The sequence below is a fragment of the Candoia aspera genome, chromosome 7, assembly GCF_035149785.1.
Source record: "Candoia aspera isolate rCanAsp1 chromosome 7, rCanAsp1.hap2, whole genome shotgun sequence".
In the NCBI taxonomy this organism is placed as follows: Eukaryota; Metazoa; Chordata; class Lepidosauria; order Squamata; family Boidae; genus Candoia; species Candoia aspera.
This window is the reverse complement of record NC_086159.1, coordinates 83,436,930-83,464,441: the sequence shown is the minus strand read 5'-3', so window position 1 is coordinate 83,464,441 and position 27,512 is coordinate 83,436,930. Positions and strand designations below refer to the sequence as shown.

The following is a 27,512-nucleotide window of genomic DNA, read 5'->3' as shown; positions in this document are numbered from 1 at the left end:
GCTTGAAGGGACAAGATATGAGGAAGCAGTGCTCTAAGTTATCCTAAAAACAGTGGTATTCTGTGGTACCAATCAGGATCTATAGCTGTGCAGGATCTAACCTGGAGATTCCCATACTATTACAAAATTCATATTGTTTGAGTAAGCGATGGCATCGTGATAATGTGTGTTGTCCTTGACTCCCTGCAGAGGTCCATGTCTGTATTTTCAGATGACACGTCACAGTGCAACTTGAGGAATTGGGAAGGGCTGTTTATAGTTGCTCAAACAGATCCCTTGACTGTGATCAAGGAGCGTTCTTCAAGAGTTCCTCACTGATCTGGAGGGAAGAATCAAGGGGAGGCACAAGATTCAGTTCTGGGCCCTGAATTATTCTACAGTTTCATTAATGACATGGGTGAAGAAGTGGAAGGATGCATAACTGAACAGGATTGCTAATGTCCTATAAGACAAGAGCAAAGTTCAAAATGATGTAAATGGTCGCAGATGGAATATGAGTCAGCAGGCAAATGCAATTTAAAATGCATCTGCAGAAGCATCAAGGAACAGCAACTTCCAAATCAGGGGAAGTTATTGTTCCAGTCCATTCTACATTGGTCAGACCATTCCTCAAATATTACGTATCCCATTCAGGGCACCACACTTCAAGAGTGATTCAGAAAACTTGAGGTGTGTGCAACCAACCCTGCAAGAAGAGATGGAGGACTCATCCTCACAGCCACTTTGGCATGCTTTCTTCCCATCCCGCGTCAGAATAACTCCACCTTACAGAGTGCCCTTAATGTGCATCCAAAATGGGGCCATACTGTGGCACTGTCCACACGGCTCCTCCACGTGGCGCTGTGGAGCAATGGCTGGTGATCGCCCTGGCTGAGATTCAAAAGTCACCCACCCTGGGAAACGCCAGCCCCAATTGCCATTCAGGATGCTTATGGGGGTAAGGATGCTTGTACAGCCCAGATGCTCCATTAAACCTATTTCTTTTTTTTTTAGAAGAATGTCCACCAGCCGATCTAGGGAACTGGACACATTTAGCCTTGAAAACAGACAAATGAAGGTGGACAGGACAGCACGCTTTGAGCACCCGGAGGAGCCAAGATCCACGTTGTGGTCTTAAGTTCCCGGAAGGCTGGCTGCTGCTGCCTCAGGTGCACAGGTGGTGCTTCCCCGGTGGTGCATCGTGATTCTTAGCGCACTTTGCCCACTACTGGGGCTCCTGCAGTTTTGAGGCTCCGGACTCCTGCAGGACCCCTCTCCTTATCCTGAGACCTTCCTAGGGCCCACCACTGCAGGAGGGTCAGGGTGGGGGAAGCTGGCCTGCCCCACTGCAGACTGTGTGAGGCTCCTGCCACTCTGCTCCTGGCCCAGGCCTTCCCTGGGGCGAGACAGGCCACCGACCTCAGTGACTCCTCTGTAGGGGGGCTCTGCTGCTGCCCAGGGCAGATGAGGGTCTGCGCCAGCTCCCAGGGCCTCCCGACCCCCCTGGAGCTCCAGCTTACTCTCCCCTGCTGGGATCCTCCCAAAGGCCAGGGCCGGGTGGACCAGGGCTGGGAGACCTGTGCTCCATCGGACAGAAAGATGCTTTGTGCCCTGCTTTAATTCCAGGAGGCAAGGGGGGACACGCCCTAACGGATGCCCTCCCCTGGCCATCCATCCATCCTGGGTGCAGGGCCAGGACTGCCAAGCCGGACCATGCAGGGCCAGGACTGCCAAGCCGGGCCATGGGGCTGAGCCCGACCGGGTGGGGAAGCGCTGCTGCTGCTGCTGGGCCTGGGCTGGCAGCCACCCGCCCCCCCCCCCCGCCCCCGGGGCAAGACCATGCCGAGGACCCGCTCTTACTCCCCAGCCTCGGTGCAAAAGAGGAACAGGGCTCGGGAGAGGTTTCCAACATCTGCTTCCAAATGAATTCGGAGCCAAGCCGTCCCTAAATAGCCGATGGGGTTCTGACGCCGCCCGCCCCCCCCCCCCCCGTACCAGCAGCCCCGGGCCGGCGAAGGGCCTCCCAAGCCATGGGCGCGTCTCCCGCGGAGGCGGCTGGCGAGGGCGCGGGGAACTCGCCCGGGCGCGCGCGCTTGGCCCCCTTCCCGGGCCGGGCCGAGGGTGTGGCTCCCCGGGGGAGGGAGCGCAGCGCAGCGCAAGGCGGGGCAGGGCAAGGTGGGGCGGCGGCGGCGGCGGCGGAGCGGGGCCAGACTCAACTCCGGGAAGTGCCGAGCGAGGGAGCGGCTGGGCGGGAGCGCCTGCGGTCGAGAGTCGCCGGCTCAAAGTCCTCCGTCCCGCCGAGCAGCGAAGCCGCCGCCGCCTCGCCTGGGCCAGCGCTGCCGTCGGGAAGCCGCTTCTTGCCCTCGCCCTCGCCCGCGCCCGCCGCCTGCCCCCTCGCCCGCCGGCGCGATGCCGGTCAAAGGAGGCACCAAGTGCATCAAGTACCTGCTCTTCGTCTTCAACTTCATCTTCTGGGTAGGCGGACAGGCGCGGCCGGCCGGGTGGGCAGCGGGGGCCGCGGGCGCTCGGCCCGGGCGAGGGACCCTCCTCCGGCTCGAGGGGACTGGGGCGGGGAGGGGGCCTCGGAGCGAGTGCAGAGGGCCAGAGGCGTCCCGTTGGGGAGGAGGCGCGCGGGAAGGGCCGACCGGCCGGAAAGCGCCGTGCCGCCCGGGCTCCGCGCGGCGGAGCGGCCCGCCTCTCCCGCGCACCTGGACGCGCCGCCGCCGCCCCGCCAGGTGCCCCGGCCGGAGGGCGAGCGGCCCGCCTCTCCCTCCGCCGCGCGTGCCAGAGCCCGGGGCGGCGGCGAGGGGGAGGGGCCGGGCCGGGGTCTCGCTCCGGAATGGGTGTGGCGGGGGTCGCTGCGGGGCCGGCCGAGTTGGAGCGGAAAGCGCCGGAGGGACTCGGAAGCGGGGCCTGCCCCTTCGAGCGAGCTCCGGCCGGAGTTCGAGGGAAATCGAAGCGAGCTCCGCTGGCCGCGCCGCCCGCCGCCGAGCCCTGAGCTGGGGAAAGCGGGCGCCGGGCCGCCCGGGGCTGCCCCCAGCCACGCCACCCTGGCCGAGGCGGGAAGGGGAGCGGCTGCGGGGGCTCCCTGGGGAAGGGTCGCCCGAAGGGCAGCTCCCCAACGACGAGGATCGATCCCGACGGGCTATGGGGCCCCCTCTTGCCCGCTCTTGCCACCGCCTGCCTAGGGGAAAATGCAGAAGAATGCCAGCCTCGAGCATAATCTGCATTTCCAGCGTCGACCGCACAGGCGTTCCGAGAAAATGGGGAAAAAAATAACGAAGGGGGTGTAGTCCCTAGCTTCTTTGGGAAATGGGCCCACTTTTCCGCAGGGAGTCAAAAAAGTCAATATGGCAGTTGAAACCTCAGCACCGAAGCCTGCCTCTCTTTTACGAACATTGCTTCCAATTTTGTGCAGTCGCAGCTGCCGTCTTGACCGGTGTTGACACCCCTGGCCCCACTTGCCGACACCACAGACCACGCTCCGGGCGAGGGGCCAGCCCTTTAAGCTTCGTAGTAACCAAGGGATCTTATGCCGATCCATAGAAAATAGTCCAAATAGACCCTTTCCATACGGTGCAGTGGTCAGAGGCTTCTGCTTTGGTTTTGTTCTTGTCGGTATGCTGGCCCCTGACCCAAATAAAGATAGATTGGTTGACTGAGGTGAGGTGAGGTGAGATTAGGTGAGGTGAGGAACTAAAGGGCCAGCCCCTTTTCCGGGAATGGCCAGACTGGCTGGGTTGCTCATGGCCTTGAATCGGCGCGTTACCCGGCGTAGGAACGTGCTCTAGAGTGAGGTTCCCCTGCCTTGGCAACTCGAAGACCTGTGGACTTCAACTCAGGTGGACTTCAACACCAAGCTTGCTGGCTGGGGAATTCTGGGCGTTGAAGTTGAGAAACCCTGCTCTAGATGGATCTAGATGGTCTGACTCATTGAACTAGCTATGATGCCCATTCAGTGTGTTGTGTGAACCCACAGACTTGAGTCTGTTCTTTGGGCTTCGGTATTGTGGAAACCTCAGCAGAGGCAGATGGCTCCAGGGTTTCCCGTGTAGCAGTAAGGGTTGGTGACCTCACTGGAATCCTTTTCAAGTTGTTAATTGTTTGAGAACATGGTTGTGAGGAGGCTTACTTGGAAGAAGGGCATCCTGCTTTCTTGTCTAGGTGTGAGAGTGACAGACCGAACATCCTGGGTTGGACCTTCTGCTTTGTACCATGGAATTGTGTATCGGGTTTCCCCTTGGCTTGGCTCTGAGGCTCTCTTTCAGAAAGATATTTCCCCTTGCATCAAACTCCCTGTCCCAAATGACAACCGAACGCCCAGGAAAAATTGGGGAGAATTCTGTTCCGTACTTACTGCATCTGGATGCATGTTAAGGCTCATGTGTTTTTCTGAAAGCTTGTGAGTCCTGAGAAACTTGGGGCTACACTGATACCCCCAACTAAGTTCTAGAATTTTCCACCCTCTTTGAAATTGTCCGCACCTGCTGCTTATGCACTTCCCTAGTTACTCAGCCGAGGAGATTACCTAACTTGTGCACAAAGTGATTTTTCTGGTTGAAGGAAACTCCCTCCAGGTAGAGACAGGAAACTGTCAGAGAAGGGTGCAGATCCCACACAGGGACAGAACTTATACGCAGTTCGTCTAAGTTATGTCTGGACAAGTGTGGGTGGTCCCGGATATGACATCTCCTGTGTCATCCAGCTTGGACTCCTGGTGATTTGCGATGGAGTTCTCCCTTGCTAGGACAAGCAGAAGCAAAATACATTTCGCAGAATAAGCCAATACTTGCAGAGAGGGCCCGTGTACGGATGCCAAGGTACCTCTCCATGGTGTAGCAAAGAGCAGGGATTGCCTGAGAGCGCCCGTCTCTGAATTCTTGCCTCTGCAGGCCCTCTGCTCTGCTTCCCTCTGTTGGCATGGGCGGGGCTGCCCCGCTTCCAGGCTGCTAAGAAATGGAATGTAACTCAGACACCGGAGCAGAATCTGGGGCTTAGTGAGTGGGTGATGGTGGTTAACTAAACCCAGATAGTCACATTGAACCCTGTCTGGCAGCTGGTGGCAAGAGTGGGAAACGACTGATTTATGGGAAAGAGAGATGTGGTGGAGCAGGAAGCATGGCTGAGTGTGATGGGACAGAGCACTCCTCTTTTCAGCTGCATGAGTTGTGGCAGCTCCAGTTTGGGGTCTGCACACAGCCCCCCCCCCTTTCCCAGTTTGCTGCCTGAAGGTGTGTTGCAGCTTCCATGTGGCTCCACATAGCTAGAGGAGGCCTGCTCAGTGTTACCTCCAGCTCCAGACTGAACAACATGAGTTTTGACAATCACGTGAAGTCCTTGGCCTACTTTTATCCCATCTCAAACAGTTTTCAAGTATAATCCACGCAGGCATTTGGTACACGCCATATTTGTCTTCCATCTGGGAGGAAAGGGAGAGACGTAGCAGAAAGAGTGAAAGGGCAGCCCCACCTGGCTTGGGCAGTTGGTCTCAGCAGATTCTCCCAGGGAAGGTGGACCTCAGCAGAAAATAGTTGCCCTCTGTTGATGGAGAAGGTTTTGGCCTGTTTCTTCTTTTCATATTTTAAAGGCTTCTGAAGTCTTCAGAATGCAAGACTGCATCATTCAGTGCAAAGGTGGGGAAATTCAGAGGGATCAGGGATCTTTGGATAGGATGCAAGGCTTTTTTTTCTTTTAAGTCTTGATTTTGGTCTTTGTTGTGGGGAGTAAGGTTGAAAATGGGCCTGGGATGCCTCTGGGTGGCTTACCGCCATTCTCAGCCTGAAGATCCCCCTGTCCCCAAAAGTTATGGAAAACAGCCCATAATCACACCACTGGAACCTAGCTATTTTGCCACCCATTTTCAGCAGCACCATCTCAGGAAGAGAACAAGTGGGGTGCTGGGAGCAGGTGTGGATCAGAGATGGCCCTTTCATGATGTTGTGATTTCACTGGGCAGCTTGGCACCTTGGCTGCCTGCCACGTTTCTGTCTCTGCTTCTCTCTGCATCCAAATTGGGGGGGTTCCTTTAAAAGCCTGTTGGGAGTTTCTCAGAAAGGTTGCTTTGAGAGACCCACTCTTGATTGTTTTCCCCGTCATTGACAGGTTTGGGATAGTCTATTTCAGCAGTAGCCTTGTCTGAACCTCAAACCTTTCCTCCTCCTCTGTGGGACACAATATTACAAGAAAGGCAGAAGATGCTTCCACCCAGGTTCATCGGCCCTTGGGACAGTCCTGGAAAAGTTGCTGAAGAGGCAGGGGAAGGAGAAAGTGGGCTGCTTGAAAGAGAACATGGCTCTGGGTGGTATACAATAGCAAAAAACAACCAAAAAAAAACCTCGTAGCATTAAAATATATACCAAAAAAAAATTACCTTCTCACCCATATGGGTGGTATGTGTCTTCCTCAACCTCAGGTCCCCTGCCAGAGGCCTGGAAGTTTGAGGGTTCTGCACAGGATCTCAGCTGTTCCTAGCACTGCACTCTTCTGCAGCTCTGATGTGGCTCCTGGGATCTGTTGGAGCCACTATCCCAGCTTGGGGGTCACAGCCCCAAGTGCCCCTCGCACCCCTGGGACCACTTTGGTCTTCACTTTCACTATATATACTAAAAGACAGAGGCACTGATCATAGCAGCACAAGAACAGGCACTAAGCATCAGATCCATAGAAGCAGGGGTCTACCACACTAGACAGGACCCAAGGTGCAGACTGTGGGCTAGACCCTCCCAAGTCCAGATGGGAGATTCCACAGGAGGTTGTGGAGAATGACAGGACTAAGATCCTGTGGGACTTCCAGATCCACATGGACAGGCAGGTACTGGCCAATCAACTGGACATTGTGGTAGTAGACAAGGACCAGAGGACAGCGGTGGTGATAGATGTAGCGGTGCCAAGTGACAGCAACATCAGGAAGAAGGAGTATGGGAAGCTGGAGAAGGACCAGGGCCTGAAGGAGGAGCTAGAGAGGATGTGGAAAGTGAAGGCCAAAGGGGTCCCAGGGGTGGGAGGGGCACTTGGGGCTGTGACCCCCAAGCTGGGAGAGTGGCTCCAGTGGATTCCAGGAGCAACATCAGAGCTCTCTGTCCAGAAGAGAGCAGTGCTAGGAACAGCCAAGATCCTGCACAGAACCCTCAAACTCCCAGGCCTCTGGTGGGGGACCCGAGGTTGAGGGAGACACATACCACACATAGGGGTGAGAAGGGAATTTTTTATGAATTTAATCCATTCAATTCATGTCCAATTCTCAGAGACTGCCTAGACAAGTCCCTGCAGTTTTCTTGGCAAGGTTTTTCAGAATTGGTTTGCCATTGCCTCCTTCCTGGGGCTTAGCAAGAGGGGCTGGCCCAAGGTCCCCCAGCTGGCTTTGTGCCCAAGGTGGGACTGGAACTCACCATCTCCAAGTTTCTAGCCTGGTGCCTGTAAAGCCACACCAGAGTGGCTCTCATATAAATATAAGGTGCAAGATGTAACATGGCAACCAAGCACCATAGCAAAATAATCAAAGGGAGGCTCCCCTTAGCAGGTGCCCAGTAACATTGACCTTTGGCCCTATACCCAGCTCTATCTTCAGTCAGACATATGATTTAAAATACTAAATGTCTTCATTTTTAATAAAACAACAGGTTTGTTTAATAAAGCAGCAAAGTGTGGTATAGATTTGGGGGAAACTTGGTGGCTTAATTGATTAGGATCTTAAACTGTTCCTCTAACCCAGTGTTTCTCAACCTTGGCGACTTTAAGATGTGTGGAATTCAACTCCCAGAATTCCCCAGCCAGCAACCCTGGCTGGAGAATCCTAGAAGTTGAAATCCAAGCATCTTAAAGTTCCCAAGGTTGAGAAAGAGTGACTTACACTTAATCAGCAAAGTTTTACAATTGTTGTACATGCTGATTTTACATGCTGTATAAATAAATCAAATTGTTCCCCGGGATGTTGGGACAATTAGATGTGTTTTGGTTTTTAATTTAATGATTTAAAAATGATCTGCTAAACATGACTTATCAATATTCTAAGACGTGATTATCAAGATGGAATACATTTCTCATGCTATTAAAAATTGTTAACAGTGCCAAAGAGCTGTTTGTTTGATGCTGCCCTGAAGTAATTATCTGGAAAAGGTTAATGGCAACTTCGAAACTGCATGGTTTGCTTTCACACCCCTTCATTATTTAATTCTGCAAAAGCATTCGTTTTAAAAAGAGAGTATTTTCTGCGGAGAAATCTTCCAACTCCCGTTATTGATCGCAACTCAAAACTGCAATAACCTTTCAGCCTTATCAGAAGATACAATATTCTCTGCTGGTAAATTCTTCAGGCTGCATTCATTGTTTTTTACAGAGATCCAAGCTGGGTACGCTGACTCAAAAATGCCATCCTGCCATCTCCTCTCTTTCACTCCGGTGTTTGAATGCTTTGGATCCTGGGCCCTTCATCTTCCCTCTGTCAGTCCCTGTTCCTGTCCCCCTCCATCCCCCCACCTCTGTGCAGTTAATCACTTACATGCTTCATTTTCTGTAACCCCAAAGAGAGCAGCCACATGTCGGTTCACACAGACAAAGAGTTTCTTACAGAGCACCCTTCTGTTTGCTGAACGTTCTTCTTCAGCCTGCTGGCACTTGTTGGGAACAGGTTCTGCTGCTGAGCTGGCCTGGGCTGTAATGTTTGCCCTCTGTTAATCGGCTGATTAAAATCAGGATTTGGCGTCTCATAACTTCACAAATAGACGGGGATTTTTTTTTTTTCTGGGTGAGCAAAACCAACAATTCCTTCACTCAGGCTGCCCGAAAGAGATGATTACAGGATGCTCTGAATGTGGAATGTTTGCCTTTCAGTGCAAGTATAAATATGTTGATAGAACTGTAACTTTGGAGACAGGGTTGTTTTGGGGGTGGGGGGCGGAATTCTGGAACAATTCAAAATATTTCTGACTGGTTTTGGAGAGCAGTTGAGACAGCCACATAAGGCACTCAAAGGCTGTAAGCGATGCATTCCTTGAAAGAGGGGGGGCCCTGGGCCTGTTGTCCCGCAGGAGATGCAGGCTGCGAAGGGGGAGCCAATTCCAGGGGGTAGAAATGGGGTCTCTGGTTTTCTCTGCTTTTGCCCCCACCCCACCATTCTCGGTTTGTCACTAGCCGGGAAGGGCCGAGCAGCCAGGCCTTTTGTCTCAGAGAACAGTCTCTCCCCAGCCTGCTGCGCCTCCTTGCTGCTAGGTTCCGCTCAGGAGCCTCGTCCACACCCTCCCTGCAAGGGAGTTCCCAGTTCCATCCGCAGGGCTTGGCCCGCGGGGAGGCCCTGCAGGTTGCGTGCGTTCCTCCTCCTGCCCCCCCCCCCCCGACACCTCCATGCTCCAGATTTTACAGGTCATGAATGAAACGTCTGACTAGAAAAAGGATGCTTCTGCCCTGACTGTTTCTCAGCCATTCCCTACTGGGATTTTGACAGCTGAACAGCAGGCAAACAAATTAGAATTTTGGAAAAGGAATATGTATTGCCTCTGAATTCACAAGCCATCTCCCTTGGCTTCTTACGGATTGAAATATACAATTCCTCCTGCAAATCGCAAATTAAACCTTCTCCATACAAAACCCCATTTTTTTCTCCAGCTTACATGATCTGTTCAGGTGGGAAAAAACCACCTCCCTGCCTTTGTTCTCCATGGTGCTAAAGCATGCATGTGCGCACATACATGTGTACGTGCCTGGGTTTAAGACCGGAACACCCCTTTGGTGCTGCTTTGGCTGACAGAGGCTCCACGCACTTCGTGGGTGGCTGGCTGGTGTGTGCCTGAGCAGATGAGGGAGTGACGGGCTTTCGCCTGCCCTGCTGTGATTGTCCTTCTGGGATTCACCCTTCAGTTCCAGAAAAGCATTGAATAAACTAGGAGGAGGGTGAGGGAAGTGGAGAAGGGACTGTGTTTTGTGGGTGTGGTTGTGCAGTGTGCTACATGTTGTTGGTTTTAATCTTGGCTTACTGAATGAACCCCATGGCACCACCCACAGAGCGATGATGGCCAAGCTTGGCAGCATCTATGGGCCCAGCCTGGATGGGTTTGGGACAGTAGAGGGTGCATGGATTTCATTCATGGCATTCACAGCTCAAAAAGACAAAAGCAGTGTGGCACTGGTAGTCCCTCCCTTAGGGTGCACATGTAATGTCGCAAGGCACACCCTAAAGGGGCGGGGCCTATTGCCACATTGTGCGGCTGCCTTTATCAGATGGACTGGTTTGACACCCACTCCCCTTGTCTGCGGTGGCTGAGTTCATGTGTACAAAGGAGAACGAAGTGCACATGGGCTTCAAGCACACTGACTTTGGCCATGGACTTTACACACTTAGATGTGAGCTGGGCTTTGTGTGTGCATGAGAGAAAATGGGATCTAACTGGAGATTATGGGAATTGATGTTGAACCTCAAACAGTCATAAGGTAAACCCTCATTATTACCCTCTGTGCTGCATTTGTTAGGACTGAGACAGACTTGCCTAAGACTTGTCTAGCTATGGTGGCTGGGAATCATGGGAGTCGGAACCCAACGGTTGTTATGAAAAAAACCTGCATATGAAGCACATCAGGTGGGCGGCTACCAAATAGACATCTAAATGTTGAGCCATGGTTTAACTTGGGTTTATTGAATGGACCACAGAAAGGCTGACTGGATGATTCTGGTTGATGGGCTAAAAGTCCCACTGACTCTGGCTAGTAAGGCCATGATGGCTTGCGATGGTGGGAGCTGTGACCAAACATCCAGAGATTACCTGAGTTGTAGAAAGTGGCTTTTGAGGAACATGTCACTTATCTTGGAAATCCAGCTTCACACAATGCCCCATAGTAAGTGTGTATGTGCATGTTTGTAAACTGTGGTTGTGTTTAAACCAAGGAACGCCTCCGCATCTGTCTCTACATAGGATGGATGCATCACACCACTTGAATGTGTGGGCATTGTGTGTTGTTAGGGAACCTCTGAAATTGTGCAGAAGTGCCCACCCCGGCTCATCCCTCCATCTCATGCTGCTCTCTGTCAGTATCAGAGGTCCCGGGAGAAGGTCCATTTTTCTTAGGGTGAGGGAGTACTCGTACGCTGCTGTGTTGTTTTCCAAGTCTAAACTTAATTTTAATTATTGTTTATTTTTGGCCACTCGCACTCCAGCCTACGTTGCTCCACCAGCATAATCCAAATTTCCTGAAAGCTCTTTTGTGTTCCTCTATGCTCTTCCTTGTTCATGACAGTGGTTAATTCATGGTCTGCATTGCCCTGTTCTGCAGAGCTTTCTTTTTTGTCCTCCTCCTCTACGTGCCACAGCTATTTTCTGACTGGCTTTTGCTCCCATCCATGCCGGCTCTTTTATTGTGGGGCCCTGATTCTCTTGGATCTCCAACGTGCCCCTGCGTCTCTGCGGAGCCAGGGAGTGGGTTGGAGAGACTCTGATTAAAGGCCCACTCAATGGCCAAGCCCACTGGGAGATTTCAGCAGCCTCTTTCAGTCCACCCACCTCTCAAAGTCTTGTTGTGTTTGGGGCTGGTGGGGAAGGGGGTAAAATTAAGGGAGGACCCCCCCTCCCCCACCCACTCTGCTTAAAGGCAGGATATAAATGCCAGCATCACATTAATAGTGATATCTGGAAGTAAGCCTCGCTGAACACAATGAATCGTGTTTCCACAGCTTGTTATTACTTGGATTTACTTCGGCATTCTTCTTCTTTTGAAAGCTGCAATGATGGCGTGACCCATTGTGGTACCGTCATGCGCTTTCCCAATGATTGTGACTGTGGCTCCAGACTGCAGTGCAGAAATCTGCATGGAGGGGGGATATGGAAACAATGACGTACTTCGGGCAGTGGATGATCAGGCAAGACTTTGGCCTCATTGCTTACCCAGGCTGGGAAGATGAACAGGAAGGAAATTGTGAAATTGACTTAAAACTGTGAAAACTGCAGGAGGGCTCAGAATCCAAGCAGCAAAAATTCCCACTAATGGAAAAATGTCACACGACTCCTGAGGCTGAATCTTTGTGATCCCTGTTGGACCACAGCTGAGCTGGGTACAGGCATTACAAAACCAGGTGTTGGGGTGCCATTCCCAGGTAACTGCAGAAACTCTGTCAACCATCAGGCCGTCACTTTTAGGATGCGACCTGGCTGAATGTTTGACAGATGTGGAAATGGGCCCACATTGGTGTCTGTTTTTCCTTTGTAAATTCAGTCACCCACCAGAACTCCTGGAGCCAAGCTTAGGTAAACATAGTCGCTCTCAGCCCTCCAGAGGCCTCACCGCATTCCTGAGAAGCTGAAGAGAATCCCAAATGACAGGATTTGCCAAAGTTACGTCATCCTGACAAGTCCCTGAAATAGGAATAGGAGCTGAGGCAGGTGCAATGCATTTTGTCCACCAGGAGTGATGCAGGTTCCTCCGCTGAGCCATCAGCCATTGTGGTCCCCCCTTTGAATCCTCTTTGGGGAAGGAGCGTCACGCCGGCTCCTTTTGCAGACGCAGTACAATAAGCACCTTTTATTGCCTCCACTGCTACAGCGGGGGACCCCTTAACTGGGGCTTGATTGGATTCATTCCAGTATTCCGGCACTGCTAACCATCTTCCTTCCTACCATTTTTACTCTCCGCTCCTGAATGGGGGTGTGATTCTGGGCTGCAAGAGGGAAGATGATGCTTTGGGTGTGTCGGTTAGTCACTTCAGCTGCCTCTGCGTTGTGCAGATCAATGTTTGTGAGAGCTGGAGGAGGAAGCTGGGTTAGGTCCATCCTTCATGGTCATGTCTGATCAATCCATACAATCTGAGAGCACCTGCAGAGCTCCTCTTGCCATCAGTTTGCAGTTTGGGGGCCACAGTTTCCTCCCTGTGATGCCTGTAGCAGCTTCTGAAGACCTTGTTCTGAAGAACTCTCTTCAAAGACCATGGAGGCTCATGCCCGGAACCAAAAGTCAAGGGGAACTGGGCAGGGCGGGCTGAACAAAGTTGACTCGATGCCTACCCTGAATGGGGAACATCAACCATTGGGATACTTCTCTTTCCTTCTCTGCAGCTGGCTGGCACAGCCGTCCTCGGAATTGGACTATGGCTTCGGTTTGATACACAGACCAGGGAAATCTTCAACTCGGAGCACAATGATACAACATTCTATACAGGTAAATCATCAAGAGTGGCTCAGGTTTGTACACAAAAGTGACCACTTTGGTATATCTTAATACATATAAATACTTGGAGGATGCAGACTATACTCTTAACATAATAAGGAGTTTCTGGTGTAGAAAGGGCTGAAAATTAAATAACGTATCTCGAGAGTTCAGTTTTGGTTCCTGTTAAGTTATGCTAGATCAGAGCAAAGCTAGCCACGTAGACTGAGGGTTAAACATCGGCCATTCCTTTTCCTTTCCAAGATTCACTAGAGATTATAGCGGCAGATCCTTTGGTTCAAAGCTGGGACTGCCTCAAGTACAGGCCAGTCAAGCACACTCCATCACACTGGCCGTAATCTCTTGTTGTCCTTCCTCTGCTCACTTCCACCAACCCCATGTTTGCAGTCCCAGAATATTCCCAGATGCACCAACAAAACGCACCAGTATATACCTTTTCACAGGGGTTTGTTTTTTAAAAACATGTGTCTTTAGCTTCCACAGAGCTTAAGCCATGATTTTGCCCTTCTTAAAGGCCCCACCTCAGTGGCCGCATTCCTTACAGCATTCATCAGTTGGAAAAATGAGGAAAGTTTAACCCCAGGAATACCAACCTTTCCCCAGCTTCATCCTGGGAAGACTTTGGGGTGGCTCCTGAGGTGTGTTGGGGAAGGAGAATGACTCTGAGTTGAGGGCTGGTGGCAGCCACAAGGTTGGCTGTAAGCTCCCCAGCCGTACAAAAGATAACAGGATGTAATGTGATCAGGAGGAGGAGCAGTCAGTAACTAGCAAAACATGTCAATCTTTGAAGTTACTCAGTTGTTGTTTTCTTGAACAAACAGTATGAAACCCTTTAGGGAAACTGAGTAAGCCTTGCCATTCTGTTAGTGTGGCCTGATCCAGGTAAATGGATGTTCAGCCTGTTATGGGCATTAAATAGTTTATGAAAGGCTGTGATGTATGTCACATCAGCCCTTGGGTCATGCTCATGAATTTACACAACACAGCCATACAGTTCCTCTAGTCATGTTCTGGAAATGAATCCCCTATAAAATTAAAAACCTATAATTTTAATTCTGGGGAATTTGGTATAGGTAGATCCTATGCCTGGAGATCCAGGCATAGGATACAGTTGCAAAAAGATACAGAGAACTATTACTGACATTGGATTTCTGCAGCCCTGGTCCAGCTACCAGTGGCCAAAATTTTAGTTTAGGCTGAGTTTTTTTAAAACCAGTAGTTTAAAAATCTTGACATCCCAGGCTAGCAACATTTTTCCCTTGGAGAAGCCAGGGTTTTTTGCTTTGGGGTTGTAGAATTCCTTTTAAAAGTTTAGAACATTCCAGGACTGTTGTTCCATTTTTTAAAAAATCTTTGATAAATACAAAGCTGATAATTGGAATACCGACCAGTTTTAATGCAAGAAAATGTCTTGCAAATATCATAGACACTTAATGAGGGTGGTGTTCTCTTTGAAAAGGTCTCAAGACACCAGCAAAACTATCGGTTAGAACCTTTTGTCCTTTTTCAGGCTTCTGTGTGAGCTTGGAAAAAAAGGGGCAGGGATAAGCATCAGTTTTCATGAGTTGGGTCCTCAAAAGAAGAGGCAAAAACTTTTTTTTCCAAGTACGCAGTTTGTGTGAGGTCTCCTGAACCATTTTTAAGGCATGCCTGGCCTGGCCCTAATACTCAATATTCCTTTGAAGTCAACCAGGAAGTGCTTTAGTAAATATAACAAAAGAATTCTTGCAAAACAGACGGCCGTTAACTGATAAAGCTTTCTATTGCGTTGCAAGCAACCCTCCTCGGCTTCTTTTATGGAAAAACAGTGTAGCCAGTTTTGAGGGCAGGGTGGGGAGTGGGGGGGTGGAAGGGGAAAATGGCTAAGGCTGCGACGTTAGTACTCTTTATCCTGGTAGGGCCTGGTAAGTCCACATAATGGCTGCAAAACAGATGTGTGGCTGCCGTTAAGAAAAGGCTATTTCCATCCTGCAATCATTAGGAAAGACATTTAAAATAAAACCATAGTACTGCGCAGTGAATTTTGCTGGGACTGCAGTTGGAATCAAAGGGCCACCCAAGTGGGGCTGGGGGACAAGGAAAGATTGCAGCCAGTGGTGCCAACACTGTCAAGACACGGACAATGGCCAGGACAGGGGCCGCAGGCCTTCAGTCTTCTGAAAACCACTACTGGTCATCTTTCCTTGCTAGGCAGAGCCACACCCACCTAAGTACATTGCTTCCACATCAGTAGAATCTTACTAATGCAATGTAATGTAAAGGTTACAATTCACATTTCTTTAGGAAAACCTGGATATGAGTTTGTATTTCTTAAAAAAAAACCTTGGTTACAAGTTTGTAGTGGGTTGTATAAACTAACCACATTATTGTAACAAGGTAACTATATTACTAATGTATACAAAACTGTATACTTGAAAAAAGAAACCTAACCTATTATATAAGGAACTATACACTGGGGGGTGGGGGGACTGAACTAGGAAAAAAACACGGGGGGGGGGGGGACCCTAGGAAAAAACAATCAAAAAAGTAAAAATCCAATTAAGCAGAACTAAAAACTCAAACAAAAAAAGCACACCTAAATTCTAAAGACACACACACACACCGCCCCCCAGTGTAAACTGTCCATCCCAGGCAACTGCAATTATATAACTTCCTTCGGTTTCTTGCTTCTGGGGCCTCCTGCAAGCTCTGCCTCCAAGACATCCCCTTTTGCTGCTGACTTTTCTCCCCAGACATGTCTGCTCCCTTGAATGGAGCAATAATTGGGACTTCTTAGCCTGGAGCAGAGGAAGTCAGAAGAGATGAGATGGGGAGTGGCTTGGAAAGGCAGACGGAAGGACCAGGCCTTCCCTCCTGACGAGATCGGAATGGGGGGTCAGCCTTCGGGGGCATCTGCATGGGGAGGGAGACAGAGGAGGCTCCCCTCGCTTTAGCTGACGGTGCCCAAAGGAGAAAGGGCCTTAGCAGCTTCCGTGGAACACAGAACTTTTATTCAGCCTGAGGATTTCCTCCTTTTTCCTTCTTCAACCCAGGTGTTTACATTCTGATTGGAGCCGGTGCCCTCATAATGCTGGTGGGCTTCTTGGGGTGCTGCGGAGCAATCCAGGAGTCGCAGTGCATGCTTGGCTTGGTAAGTCTTCACACACACACACACACACACACACACACACACACACACACACAGACATACACACACACCAGGGTGAGATGCTGCCTTAAAGTTGGGCCGTTTCTTTGCCTGAGCTTTCGCTTTTTTCCAGTCTAAAAATAGAGCCGCGGAAGGATGTTTCATTCATTATGCATGCCCAGATAGGCTCCAAATACAGTGGATGATGCGTGTTAGGATTTTGTTTGCACCACAGAACTGATTCCTATTTTCATAACATCTCAGTGCTTGTCAGCAGCAAGCTGATGGTCTGATCTGGCCCAGATCATTTTAGAGACAGTCCAGTGTTGAGGCTCAGATCCAGAGTGAGATTTGGGGAAACCGGACTAGGTTTGCCCTGCTTGGGAAAAAGACAAAAACTGAAAAAGACAAAGCTGAAGCTTTTCTGTCTTTATTTTTCACCAGTGTGGCCTTTAAGAGGAGTTTTAGTAACTCCTCATCCTCCAAAGGACCACAGCAAACCCAGGAGCTCTGAAGACGTGTGCGATGTGGCCGAACAGACTGTGGCCCCCAATCCCAGCAGGAAAATAGAAGATCCCCTCCCCATTCAAGCTCACTAGAAAGCTGATGTGAGCTTGGGTGCCCTAGACTGCGACATGGGGCGCTCCTGAAAGGGCCCCCAAACAGTGGGGCATCCTAGGTGGCAGGAGGGCCAGCTGCGCAGCTCAGCTCTGTCCTCAACCAGGTGAATGGTTGCGATTTTACTGCCTTCCAAGGCTCTCACAGATGTGCTGAGTTTAAAGGACCTTGTTTTGGTCAATGGCTTTTACCAAACTGTTCTCACAGGAGATGGTGGTTAGCCTGTTTTGCACCCTGCTCTGAACATCCCTGGAAGGAAGAGCTGTATAAAAAGGAAACGGTGATGTTATCAATAACCATATGTGCCCAAATACTTACTTTCAGCCCATCTGCCTACCCTACGAAAGTGATCCACCTCATCCATGAAGCCCGTGTTTACGTAGCTGAGACAAAACACACAAAGAGCCTTCAGTGTCAATCCACACTGTGAACTGTGGATAGTTAAGCAATAGCTCTGCATTTGTCCAAAGGGTTTGTTCATGACCTGACTACGAATGTCTCTCGGTCTTTCTTGTTCTTCCGTAGTTTTTCACCTTCCTTCTCGTGATTTTTGCTCTTGAAGTAGCAGCTGCCATCTGGGGATTTTCAAAGGACTCCAAGGTAGGAGCATTTCTTTCAGATACTGAGGCTTCAGAATTTTTGCAGCATATTCTCAGTAGAAATACAGTTCAAACTGTTGGCAACTAAACTCTAAAGACAGACATCTAAAATTGACCAGACCAGTTGTACTATTATTGCTTGCACAGTGTCATCATTTTATTGAATCAAGGAAGCCAAAAATAAATACTTTTCTCCTGACAGTGTCAAGAGTTATTGCGGGCTGGGGGATGAGGAAGGGAGAAGGTTTAAGTGCTAGCATTAGAACTCTCGCACAGCTGTATCACACCTGTTCCATCCTCTGATCTCAGAGGTTTTCATCCCCACCTTTAAGCCAAAACCTTTTGGCCACAATCTTCACCAGATGGAACATTGGGAGATTCAGCTGCTGTCCTGAACCCCTCAAACATCGCCCACTGTGGTTGGTTCAAGTATTCCAAACTAGGCCCGACTTCTCCAGGAATGGCTTTGCTGACAAACCAGGTGGAGTTAGCTAGCTAGCTAGCTAGCTGTCCTGGTCACTGTCCTTTTCATTTGCAGGGGGAAATTCTAGAAGTAAAGCTGCATCCTCTCTGGTAGATGGACCATGATTTGAGATGCAGATATAACCTCAACTTGAACTGGCCTTAACTCTTAATCACTCAAAGCTGGCTTCCTGCAACTTGCAGGATATAATTTCTTATCATGCTTTTCTTGTTTTAATCCTGTATGAAGATCTAAGCACACACTATCTAGCAGGCAAGATCTCATGATAAAGGGGAAGGGGCGTTTGTGACTTCTTGAGCCAGCCTGGAAAGAAAAGGGGCCCCCTACCTGGCATGATTGGGATGAACCATTATCTTCTGTTTTGTTCAGGTCATTGATGAAATACAGAACTTCTATCAATCCTTATATGATAAAAGAAAGGAACCAAGTGTGAGAAACACTCTGAAAGCCTTTCAGCACACAGTAAGTCTATATTTGATTTGTGTCTTTGCTTTTAACTTTGGGCAGGGCATTTCTTAGAGAACGCCTTCAGAGGAAGGCCTGTCTCCAACGTTATCAAGATGCGTCACCCCTTTGTGGTTTTATGAAGACCCAGCTCTTGGCCATAACGAAGAGAGAGGGCTCGCTTCTCTCCTTCACTGCTCCTTACATTGTCCTCTTTCTGGACATGTTGAGTTGTTTAAGACCGCTGTAATTAGCATTCACATTGGCATTAGGCTTAAGACGCTGTTTGGAGTCCGGCTGGAGGAGAGAAGGGCTTTCTGCGGCCAGAGTGGGTCACCAAGCCAGCGAGGGCGAGCACGGCTAATGAGAAGTGGGTGCCGGAGTCTTCAGAGCAGCACGATTGGAAGGAGCTTTGCGGAGGTGGGCTATGGCCCAGTATCTCGGGTGGCCTCTGAGACAGGCCTCCTCTTCCTCCTCTTAAATCTCAGAGGGTCTCCACTGTGTCCCAACTGCCAGGAAACACGCTGAGACAAGGAACTGATCTCTAATATTTATTGCTAGTACTTAACAGGAATCCTAACAAACTGAAGAAGCGTGGGAAAACCCAGACATATAACCCCCAAGGGTTAAGGCGGTCCCGATCTCTGTCTCTTTGAATGGCTGACCAATTCCTCAGTGCTACGCATGCGCTTAACAGTCTGGATGGGAGCCCCCTGCTCGCCATCCTCACTCATGACACACTGCAAGTTCACCTCTCCGCAGTGAACAGCTTCCTCTGGCAGTCCTCCCACGTCCCCGCAGGACAAGTCTTTCTGAGCGAGGCCGTGGGACGGGGCCCTGCTGGGAGACTCTCATAGCACCCGCCCCACACTGGGAGCTCTCAAGCACCCACTGAGTTTCTCCTGGGAGAAAGGAAGTTCAGTGAGGAGATCAGCAAATTCACTGGAGCTTCGTTTCCCACCGGCTGGTTACAGGGTTCATCCCGCCACAAGCCTGTGTCACGATGGGGTAGGCGGGAGGGGGGATTTTGTATATTGCGAGGAGGAGTGCTCCCGTCCCTTCTTCTCCCATGACTGATGTCCCTGCAACTACGCGTGTCTTTCAATCCCTGCAAGAGCTGCGCTGAATGGTGCAATAAAGAGTGGCACTGCCCTTCGGACCTGCTGGCAAGGGCCGCTGGCTTGAAGAAGGCCAGCATTTAGAAGATACGTTGTGGCAGAGAAAAAAGAAAAAAGGGGGGGGGGCCCACCTGGCATCAGTGCATTACGGACGAGTGGGGAGATGCACATTCACACCGCTGCAGGCGTGTTTGACGGGTGGGGGATTAAAAGCAACGTCGTATCTGTTCTCCCTGGGCGTCCTGATTCTCCCCAGCCATTTCTGGAAAAACAGCTCTTGTGTTTCTTTTGGCCGTAGGTGAACTGCTGTGGTCCTTCGGGCACTATAGAGCCTGAATATCAGGATACCTGCCCTGCAACCCGAGAGGCATGTATTGGGCCGAGATGTATAATTTGTATTTTGACTTGTGGGTACAATGATCTCTTCCGCCTGGGCCTGGTTATCGCCCTGTCCATTGTCCTCGTTTGTTTGTTTTCCAGATTTCTATTGCCACCCATCTCTCCTGAAAGGGGACTCTTTTGCATTGTCCTTAGATTTCTTTACGGAAGCAGAGTATTCCCAGGGGTAGTATCAGGTTAGCCGGAAGTTCCCAGAGAAGCCAAATCTCGTGGGTGCCGAATCTCGTATTTCCCAGAGCTACAGCGGTCTTTGTGTCTGCAGGGGAGGGGTGATGGCGGCGGTGAATGAAAGATTGACTGCAATTTGTAAGAACCGAAAAGTGGGGATTCAAAACGGGGGGAGGAAGATTGAACTTCCTCCTTCCCACAAGTGGCAACAAAAAATCATCCGTCCATTCCAAAGGCAGCTTCCCCTGCAAAGTTCGTTGTCACGTGGGATGGCGACCCTCAGAGCTGAGACAGCTGGGGACGGGGTGGGAGGGGCCGGTCCTCCCCTCTGGATATGCGGTTGGAAGTTTTGTTTCAAAGCCCAGTCCAGGAGGGCGAAAGAGGGGTGGGGGACCAGTGAAATGTTCCATATTCCACTTAATTCTGGTTTGGCCAGACCCCGCCTGGTCTGCTCGGGCACTGCACTTCCAAAGGATTCGGGGAACTGGGACAGGCTCCCACGCAGGTCCTCTGGAGAGAGACTGAAGGCGCTGGGAATGCTTTGCCTACAAAAGTTGACCATGGGGGGATAGTGGGATGCTTGAAAGGATGCCACGTAGAAGAAGGTCAAGACCCCTCCCTCCCTCCCTCCCTCCCTCTTTCTTTCTCTGTCCAGAATGCAGGACCAGAATAACTGATTTAAAAAGCAGATTCCTACTGAATATTAGGGGGGAAAACCTAGCAGTAAAAACAGTTTGAACCAATGACCAGAGAAGTGCTAGGCTCCAGCAGAGGATGCCCAGCCATTTGTTTGGGAAGCTTTAATTTGGATTCCTCTGGGCAGGAGGAGGGGAACCATAGTTTGAAGGGCCCTCTCCAACTTCGGGGTTCTGTGGCCACATCTGCGAACTATTCTGGCCGCAGTCACCCAGCCAGTGCATGCCGTATGGTGCTGAACTCGGGCAGAATCCAGAAGTCTCTTCCTTGGTCCTGGAGGGAGTGTGGAGCTGTGGCTGAATGTCCCTGCAGAACTTGCTGTGTTACTTGGTGGGCAAATAAATTGTGCAGTGCATTTAACACGTCTCCTCCAGAAATAAGGGAAATTCTTGAACAGTGTGCTGTGGAAGAGCTTTTTATTAATCATAGTAGTTGGCCAATGGAAAACATTTTTAAAAATGGGGGTGGCCAGAATATGGAACTCCTAGCAATGGTATTACAAAAATGTTTTCTGAAATATTTAGTCCTAGTGTGCAACAAAATCAAAGAATACAGTTCCTTTCTCTTCCAGCCATGCCCTAAATCTATTGAAGAATTCTTCAAAACCAAGTTGAATGTGATTGGAGCTGTTGGCATTGGGGTTGCTGTGGTGATGGTAAGTTAGGATGGTTGTACAGCATTTGGGTTCTGATTTGATGATGAATATGACATTTCTTTTACAAAATATTTCAGTTGGCCAACTGGAAGGCTGCAAGCTTCAGTTGATGATGTGAACCATGCCTTCCTCATATGGTTTGTGGAAGTTTAAACCCAGGTTTACCACCCATCTCTTGGGGGAGATGGGCAGTAACAAAATTTGAATAATAAATAAATAAAAATATCCATGGGTTTTAGGGCTACTTGAGCATTAATGGGTTTGCAATATTCTTTAAATATCTGTATCAACTTTCAACATGTTATGGTCCTTGTCAGTAATCTCCATAGCCTAGAGCAGTGTTTCTCAACCTTCTCAACTTTAAGATGAGTGGACTGGCTGGGGAATTCTGGGAGTTGAAGTCCACTCATCTTAAAGTTGAGAAGGTTGAGAAACACTGGCCTAGATTGCAAGAGGCAATGTGCCAGTTCGATGAAGGGTCAGGATTTGGGCTTCATCTTTGCCCTGGATTGTAGACCGTTTGAAGGACAGCGCTCAATAAGCCAGTTGCTCCTTTCTGAGCCAATGCGAACAGTGGCTCAGGGCATTGGCACGGTGATATGAGCAGTTTTCAAGAGAGAATGAATCGTGAACACTAAAGCATCCACACTGCAAGGTTCTCCCATTAGCACAGAATACTATACCTCCTAGCTTTATTTTTTTTTACCATGTGTCATGCTGGCTGGGGAATTCTGGGAGTTGGGGTCCACACACCTTAAAGTGGCCAGGGTTGGGAAATACTGCAGTAGAGTTTGCAAAAGAGCTGTGTAGAGATTTAAACTTGTAAGGAGTAAGTCCTAAAGCCCTGAACTGGCCACTGAATGTTGACTAACAAACATTTCAGGCGTTTAGAAAAGCAGATAAACTCCCTGGTTGGTCTTACAACTTGTGAAGAATTCTACAAAATATTACTTTATTCCTTTTTCAGGTTTTTGGTATGATTTTCAGCATGATTCTTTGCTGTGCAATCAGAAGAAACCGAGAAATGGTCTGAAGCCATTTTGGAGAGTCCCATCTCCTCATCCAAAGAATCTCCAATTATTAACTTAGCATTTTAAATGGCATTTCTAAAAGTATATATTTCATTTTTACAGGCCTTATTTAGTTTGGATGTTCTTAATTTTTTGCTCTGTAAGTGTATAAATCTTAAAAGAAATCTACTCTTGAAAAGATACTATATTTGTAAAGCTAAAGCCCAGCTACTTGTATATAAAGTTTTTGTCTCTAAATTGATGCCTTGCTTTCTTTAAGCTTAAAACTGGGATGTAATTTATGTTGGAGAAATTTTCATACTTAATAAAGATTTAAGACCACATTTTTTTAAAACAAATCCATTTCTTTTTCGGCGTCCCAATTCTAACCCATTGGCTGGGCTAGTTTTTCAGGGGAGCATCCTGCAAATTCTATCAGGATAACTATGGATGACTTCAAATTCTTGAGCTTGGCCCTTATCCACCTGCTTACTTTGGGGATAAATGTAGTGGATGGAAATGTTATGGGCTACTCAAGTAACAGGTGCATCTGTGGCTTACTAGAATTACTTAGACAGTGGTTAGAACCAAACCCATGATCTGTGCATGGCTGGCTGGGGAATTCTGGGACTTGAAGTCCATACTTCTCCAAGTTGCCAAGGCTGAGAAACACTGGTCTATATAGCGGTGTTTCCTCACTTTGGTAATTTCCTGATGTTTGAACTTCATTTCCCAGTCTCCCAGCCTGCATGGGCATTGCTGAGAATTCTTGGAGTTACTTTTCTCACATCTTGGAGAAAAGTGCAGTTGTGTAAGCTAGTGCTGCAGTTAACAATAGCTTAAATAAAATCTTTCTATAACATTCTATAAGTGTGTATAAAGTTCCTTGGGCGATTGAGGCTTTTATTCAGCATCCTAGAGGCTGCTTGTATCTTGGAAAATGGGGAACCTTGACCTGACCTTTTGGTTTCTATAGCAGTTTGGCCAAACTGTCAAAAATTCTGCAGTTCTTTGATGTTATCTTTTGCAAAAGCAAAAACATTTCTTGTCATGTTCCCAGATCAAATGTTCCCAGAACATCTTATTGGGTTCTCAGGCATGAATGAAGTCAACACGTGTCGGGACTTGTGGGTCGGGAGAAGCGGGAGGGGGACACGCCAGGAGTGTGAAAGCATCTTGTTTGGACTACCTCTGGCATCCAGGGTCAAGCTGCCGAGCCGTTGGAGACACCTGCACAGGACTGAACGAGCTGGCACGAAAAGGGGGGGCTGCATACCGAAGAAGGGGGAGGGGGTTGAGTTCATTGGGCTGCTTAACTTGGGGAAAGCGCGGGAACTTCTATTTGCAACTTTTTCACTGTACTGCACACTACACCCCATTAAAGAGATTTCTACTTTAACTACATATGAATCGAGTTTAATGGCGAGCTGAGTAGGGCGGTCATCACATTTCTGCCTAATGGAGCTGCAGTGTTTAGTGTCGCTGAAGGACCAAACACAACAATAATTGTCGCATAAAAAAAGAAAAACAATTGGATGCGTAGCCATCTCCTTCCTTGTCAGATGACACTCGGTGAATGAGCTTCAGCCAGTTCTCTCTCGTTGACAGAAGCTGACTAGAAGAATAACGCTGACGAGCCACCCTGTGGGGTCCAATAATCCTAGATTTCTATTCTTGCCCATTGAAAATGTTCAAATAAGGCAAGACAATGTCAGGGAAATTCTCACACATTCATTCAGAAAAGGTGCCTTATTTCTGATGCAACCTGCACCTCTAAGTTCGCAACGTGCACTAGAGGAAAAGGATGCAAAAATGGGAGGAGAAAGGATACAAGAAGAACGGGAACGGAGGATGTCTTTAGATGTGACCTAACATTGTAGAACAGCCAGAAAGTTGATTTCCTCTTACAGAAAATGTCCATGTCTGACTTTGTGGCGGTTTTACATTTGGTCACATTCAACAAAGAGAGCATCGCACTAGTTCTTAAACATTCTCTCCCTTCCATGTCTTCTCCTCCCCCTCCAAGCTTCAAGCATGCAGATAACCCTAAACGCTGCACATAAACTTCCCTAGGACTTCATTTCATGCAAGAAGGGCATCTGATAGCAACCACGATGACACCAAGTGTGTCATGATGTCCTTCATAGGATGCACACTGTTGGGTATGCCAGCATTTGCACCATGTCTGCAATCAGTTACATCATCAATTGTTCCCCTTGCCCCTGCCCTGCGAGTTACGCCAACCCATGAAACCGAGGCGCCCAAAACTTCTAGTGGATTTTGCTGCCTAGTGCTGAGAAGTACACAGATCACAGGGTTGGTTCTAACCACTATCTGATTTTAGAAAGTAAGGAAGATGACCTTGATGAAGATATGCATGTGAGACTAGGCTGAAGCTGCCATAACTAAAGATGAAGCAGGCAGTGAGGACCAAAAGCCAGAAATAATCTTGTCTAAAAGATCCCTTTGGGGAGGTAGATGAGAAAGAAACAAGTTGTTAAGGAAAGGAAGGAAAAATGTCACCTGAACCAGACGAAGGAAGTTGGGCCTGAGCACATGGAAACCCCCACCCCAATCCCATCAATAGCTTCCAGACTTGTGAAACCAACAAAGCAAGGACTTTTGGGGATAAAAGGGGTCCCAACGCCCGCCCACTCCTTGAGTCGCCTTTGGACCCAGACTTGGCTGCCGTCCCTCTGGCTAGCGCCTGGCAGCCTGGCTGAGAAGGACGTGGGTAAGTGTGGATGAGTGTGCATGTGCGAAAGAGCAAAGGTACACTGCAACCAGTAAAGTTTTGCTGTTCCTTTAGACTCACTGGGTCTCCGTGTGTTCCAAAGAGCCTGCTGTGCCTCAGTGTTCAGTTGGAGGTGATCTGTGCGTGTCCCAGATGACTTCCTGGCCGTTGACCAGGGCTGTGGGTCTTGCCTGCTCAAGCCGCACCTCTCTGGAAAACCCAGGCAGGAAGCCAGGGGGCTGACAAGGTCCGCCTGCCTCAGCAGGCTGTGAGCGTGTGAGTGAGTGACCATGAGCCGAACCTGGGAGCGCATGTAACAGAAGATGACCTTGTCAAAGATATGCAGGTGCTGTTGCCTAAGTGAGGGGCTAAAGCATTGTTTGGAGTGCAGAACATCCAGATAACATTCAGAAGTAGCTCAGACAGACATCTGGAGGAGGAGGGGGAGGGAGGGAGGGGAGAAGGAGGATCAATTGAACTAATGTGAAACTGAATAAATTCTTTTTCCCCATTGTTACGCAGGTTTGATGTACAGTATAATTGCTGGGGGCACCTTTTCATAGAATCAAAGAGTTGGAAGAGACCTTGCAGCAATTCCAGTCTAACCTCCTGCCCATGGAAGCCGCCCTCAGACCCTCCCCACAGACGGCTGTCCAATCTGCTTGAAATCCTCCCTTGACGGAGGACGTGGGACTCCAGGAGGCAACCCGTTCCATGGCCGAACGGCTCTCACAGCCCAATTCCTCTTCATTTTCTGTTTGGATCTCCCTTGGCAAAGCTTTCACCCGCTGATTGTTGACTGACTCCCAGGAGCTTTGGAGAATAAATATATCCCCTCTTCCCCGAGACACTCCTTCAAGTATTGGAAGATAGCTACATATATAGTTTGCCCTTATCCCTTTTTGCTTAGGCTAAATGTACCCAGTTCCTGGGACTTAACCATTCTTCATAGGATTGAGCCTCCAATTGCCCCACCATCTTTGTAATCTTCCTCTTCAATTTTTAGCACAACACTACAAACAACAGTGATTTATGTCTGCTTCTCATGCTACCTGGCACATCCTAGCAGTTATGGAGGGAAAGCTAAGTTGCTCTGCAAAAATTGAAGGGTCTTGAAAACACTGTCCCATCTCCTACTTTAGCATGAAGTTGGCACATGGCTTCCTGTGTATTGGCTGAGAGCATGTAATACTCCTTTTCAATTCCAACATTTGGGGAAAGAAATGGGAGGGGAATAGATATATCAAGTTGCAGCTATCAGTGTCTAGTTTATCAAGACCAAGGATCTGTTTTGTAGGCTTAGTAACCAAATACCCAAAACAGGCCAAGATTTTTTCCAGCGTGGGATTGGGATATCAACGCCTAGATTCTTGACTTACTGAAAATAAATCAACAAGGAAGCCATTCATTGGGCATGAATGCATGCCTTGACTGAAATTCTTCTTTGATGGTCAAGAGATCTGAACTAGACCACTGCTGGTCTTTTGGGAAGGAGAGGCCATTCTGACATTTATCCCAAATTCCCAACTGATCAGGTTTGTGCTTTAAGGTTAGAAGCAATTGAATACTTTTTAGAGGCGATTTCATCTCCTGAATTCATCTCCTGAACTCATCTTTTGACATTTGTACTTCTTTGAGTTTTTCAAAGAAGTCCGCCAAATTAAGGAATTAAAAAGCGGGGGCATTACAATTTTATGCAAAGGTTTAGGCACCCCTGGCTCAATCCTATGAAGAATAGTTAAGTCCCAGGAACTGGGTACGTTTAGCCTAAACCTTTAGGTACCTTCACTGAATCCTTAAGTGAGCCTCAGCTGACACCTGTACCTGGTACAAAGTTAAACACAGTATCTTTCTGCAAATTTGGACACACACTGATTCTGTATGCACCGTTGCTTACCGGTTGCTGCTGAAATATCCAATCTCTTTCAGCTTCGGTTTCCCCACTGACTCTGGGACATTGGCTTCTGGCATATGCTGATACATAGTGTTTTCTGTGCCACTGGCTGCCACCCCCCGTGTTAAATGAATGCCAAGGTGTTCTTTTCTTCAAATGTTTCACCATTTTTCTCTTTTGGGTTTGTGGCCAAACCATTCAATTTTTGCTTCACCAGTCCAAAGCACTTTGTTCCAAGACATTTCAGGCTTATCAAGGTTTTTGTTGCCATACCTTAGACCAGTGTTTCTCAACCTTGGCAGCTTCCGGATGTGTGGAAGAGATGTGTTGAAGTCCACACATCCAAAAGCTGCCACGGTTGAGAAACATTGCCTTAGACAACGACTTTTGTGAAGAGGTCAAAGAAAAGGCTTCTTTCTGACAACTTTCCCAAGCAAAGCTCGG

General features: G+C 48.9%; 1 protein-coding gene across 1 annotated transcript; it reads left to right on the top strand.

Annotated features, from left to right (window-relative positions):
• The first annotated feature begins 2,198 nt into the window (after window positions 1-2,198).
• Window positions 2,199-22,784, top strand: CD9 (CD9 molecule). The gene is made up of 7 exons (XM_063308368.1): window positions 2,199-2,454; window positions 13,011-13,113; window positions 16,155-16,252; window positions 17,393-17,467; window positions 18,320-18,412; window positions 19,811-21,430; window positions 22,398-22,784. The coding sequence occupies exons 1-6, from the start codon at window positions 2,389-2,391 to the stop codon at window positions 20,090-20,092; spliced, it is 717 nt and encodes a 238-aa protein (XP_063164438.1). The 5' UTR covers window positions 2,199-2,388; the 3' UTR covers window positions 20,093-21,430; window positions 22,398-22,784.
• Window positions 22,785-27,512: the final 4,728 nt, after the last annotated feature.